Source organism: Chinchilla lanigera, unplaced genomic scaffold (genome assembly GCF_000276665.1).
Source record: "Chinchilla lanigera isolate Chin_1 unplaced genomic scaffold, ChiLan1.0 scaffold00008, whole genome shotgun sequence".
Taxonomy (NCBI): domain Eukaryota; kingdom Metazoa; phylum Chordata; class Mammalia; order Rodentia; family Chinchillidae; genus Chinchilla; species Chinchilla lanigera.
The window spans coordinates 2,934,740-2,938,581 of NW_004955409.1; the positions used below are offsets into that span (position 1 = coordinate 2,934,740).

The following is a 3,842-nucleotide window of genomic DNA, read 5'->3' on the forward strand; positions in this document are numbered from 1 at the left end:
TTCCCAGTGTGCCAGGCGGCGGGCGGGCGCGGCGCTGAGGGAGCGCGGGCGGGTCCCGGGGCGCGGCGCTCGGAGATGCATCTGCACCAGGTCCTCACCGGGGCTGTCAACCCCGGCGACAACTGCTACTCGGTGGGCAGCGTCGGGGACGTCCCCTTCACGGTGAGCGGCGGCGGGGCCCTGGGGGGCGGTGCGGGGCTTCCCCGCGGGGGCGGCCGTCGCCGGGGGACGAGGCGCGGCGAGCGACCTGGGGCCGCACCTGTCCTGGGGCGCCCCGGGGACCCGGGCTCGGCCTCCGCAGACGTGGGCGGGCATCCCCGCCCCCGGGACGCGGGCTGCCAGGGCTGCAGGGACCGTGGCCCCGAGAGCTCTTATTTATCACGAGGGCAGCCCTGCTAGGTTACATTTTAATCTCTCTGCAAGGTAGGCGCCTTTCTGTTTTTCAGCGGGGGCAATGTGAGTGTTTTGTGGCAGTGTTTTTCTTGCATGTGTGAGAAAAATGTAAACATGACATTTTAGACCCGCTTTCGTGGCTGCGTGCGCTAGGTTTCTCAAGGAGATGGGGCTCATCGGTGTCTTTGGAGAACAGGATGTGCCATCGAAGGCTGAAGAGCTGTTCACCAGACCTCCATGGATGAGCATGAGTTAACAAATTGAATTTGTACATGGTCCTCTTTAGAAGGAATTGCAGGCACCGCGATCTGGGTTAAATGCCTGTTTTTATTGATAAGTCTTCTGATAAAATTGGAAATAGCGTGGTAAAATGGTTTTTGGACAAGGGGAGCCCTTTGATCTGATATCTACTTTCCAGGAGCATGTTTTTAAAACTGCAGGGAAAAAAATAGGTCCAGCAAAACTGCAGAATCATTATGTAGCAGTGCATTCTGGAACAGATTTTATCCATATTTTAATGTTTTGTGATTCATTGAAAATAAGCCCTCGAATTTGCTTTTTAAATGTGATCAGCATGGCTTTGTTCCAGTTTAGAATGAATCCTTTAAAAATAAAATTCGTTGGCATTGTTACACCTATCACAATCAATGGTGGGATCTGTGTTTTGTGTACATGTGACAGAAAAGATCCAGTATAGAACTGAGCTTGGACAATCTTTGGAGGATAGAGAGAAGAAAATTTCTGTTCCCCGACTGTGTGGAGAGAGAGGAAATTCCCCGGAGTGAGAAGAGTAGGTTTCTTCCACAAGAGACAAATCTGGAACCTTTGGTTGCGGGGTGTTTTCCCACTGTCAACTTGGTGGGGCGGTGGTTTGCTGCTGCCTTCTGAAGTGGAGCATTGCCTCCCTGCAGGTCTGGGATTCTGAGCTAAACAGCGTCAGATGTGGCTGGGGAAGCCGGTGTAGGAGCTGTTGGTGTTTTGCAGGTGTGGTTATGCTGTAAGCCATCTGTGACCAGCTCCTGGGAATCATTGAAAATCTTTTTCCACTTCCCTAATCCAGCCTATCACCAAGTCCGGCTGGCGCTGCAGTGGCTGTCAGACTTACTCTTTCCCTGTCCGTAGTTCCCACCTCACTGGGGAGCCTTCTTGGTGTAACTTATCGTGAAAGCTTCCAAGTGGGCTTCCTGACGCTCACCTCGCATCAGCTCGTCCTGCACACAACTGCTAGGATAATTTTCTTCAAGTACCATTTCATCGTATCACTGGTGGTTTAAGGATGCTAGTAGTTGGTTGTTCCTTGTAGTTGTGTTAAGGAAATTTATACTTGTCCAGTATTCTTTACCTTGGCCCCTTTGTGACAAACTAATCTTATTCTAGTCTACACTTTTGTGTTACAAGAGAGCCCTTGCTTTTTGTCTTCCCAAATTTACCAGGTTTAGAATCTGCCTGTAACACTGTTACTTTGGTCCTTTGGTAAATGCAAAATTCAAACCCATTTTGTACATCATCTCATTTTAATACCTTAGCTATGAGTGCACTCATCCAGCTGTAATTTTGCTGTGAACTAGAAATGACCTTTTGGGCTCTGTGAAAACAGATTTGCTTTAAAAAGTGATACTGTGTTTTCTATCACTGTAGAATCAACTAACAAATACCTTGGACACCTGTATTTGTATAGTTAAAAAAGTGAAGTTCCCCTAAGAGAGAATGCCATTTGATTTTTATAGCAATCAGATGAAAACACTTGGGCCCGAGTCAGATGACTAAAGAGACCAGGTCTGACTGGAATGAGGGTCTTGTGACCGGTCCTCTGATGGCCTCTTCTCAGAAGTAGGTTTCCTTCTTGACAGAGGGCCTTGTGAACCTCCTCTTCACGCGTGTGTGTGTGTGTGTGTGTGTGTGTGTGTGTAAGACTCTAGATGCTGATATAAACAGGTGTGTGCAACCTTTGGTCTTGGGCTGTGTGTGACCCCACATGATTGTAAACTTGTAACGCTGTGTGACTTGTTAGGCTTGTTGTGAAGTCTTGAGGGCACTGACCTTGGAGGGGACCAGGGAAGCTGAGTTAGGCAGTGCAGGGCAGCGCTGATTCTGCCTTCTGCACCTGCTGCACACAGCCCAGTCCAAAGCCAGTGAGAAGTGCACATCACAGGCTCCAGTGCAACTTTGTGAGTGGAAGGTGCTGATAATCACAGTGCTGTCTCAGCCTCCCTATGTGAGTGCACCTGTGAAGATAGCCTTTCTCCTTACCAACGGACATGTACGTTTTCTTAGTTACTACACTTGGGCAGCTACTTCCATCCAGCCAGACAGTGGTGTGTTGCTTTCCCCCAAACAAGCTCAGATACCCTACTAGTTTTTCGTTTATGTGGCTATCTTTAAATTTTGCTAACCTATGTTTACTGTGTTTTACGTGGGGCCCAGGATGCCCGTGCTGTAGAGGGAAGCCTGCTCAGCAGAAGCCAGTGGGTCCCAGGTGATAATGGGTTTCCTGAACTCCTTTTCAAAATAGTGTAATTTATCTTGGAGTCTTGAACTCAGAAAGTTTGAAGAGTAAAATTGCTTTAAAAAGACCGTGCGGTGTTGGAGCCATTGTAGTAATCACAGTAGAACACCCCGTACCTCACTGTGCCCACAGGGTGGCTTGCTTTTCGGAGCTGGGACTGATGCTTGGTGGTGTCTCTGTCCTGTTGGTGCTATGTGGACAAGTTGTGCCCTTGGCAAGGGACAGTCCCAGTGACACATGTGGTGTAGTGATGGCATGCAAGCTATCATCACTTGTGTCTTGGCAGTTAACAGCAGTTTTAAAAAACATTCAACTGTGACTTTGTAACTGTAGCTGTATACCATATTTTAAAACATCACCTTCTGGTCATCTGTTGTTTTCAGTGTAAGATCTAAGTTGTGGATACTGTCATTGTGCCACAAGTCGGATCCTGGGGAGTCCAAGGAGGTGATCTGCCCCCTGTGAGTCTTGTACTTTTTTTTTGTCTTTTTGAGACAGGGTCTCACTATGCAGTTCAGGTTGCCCTTGAGCTCACTCTGTAGCCCAGGCTGGCCTTGAACTCACAGTGATCCTCCTGCCTCAGCCTCCCGAGTGCTGGGATTACAGGCGTGCACCACCACACCCGGCTGTTGTACTTTATTTTGGCTTTAAGATGTTTCTAATTACCCTTCAGATAAGTGAATGATTTGAGGCTTTATGCAACTGATATGGTAAATTTATCATTATTAGTGTTGTTCATTATTTTCTTGAAAAGTATTCTGTCACTGGGCATGGTGGTGCATGCCAGTACTTGGGAGACTGAGACAGGAGGATTGTATTGTGAGTTTGAGGCCAGCCTGGGCTATACAGGGCATTCAAGGCCAGTCTGCAAAAAGACCAAAAAAAAAAAAAAAAAATAGTAGCTGGGCGTGGTGGCGCACATCTGTAATCCCAGCACTTGGGA

At 48.2% G+C, this 3,842-nt stretch overlaps 1 protein-coding gene across 1 annotated transcript in view; it reads left to right on the forward strand.

The window, feature by feature from the left end:
- Positions 1-15: 15 nt before the first annotated feature.
- Dmxl2 (Dmx-like 2) overlaps positions 16-3,842 on the forward strand; it is a gene marked incomplete at its 5' end in the record, with an annotated part of 154,818 nt that continues 150,991 nt past the window's right edge. Inside the window, 1 exon segment of the mRNA XM_005376642.2 lies at positions 16-162. Coding sequence (XP_005376699.1) covers positions 76-162 — 87 coding nt within the window.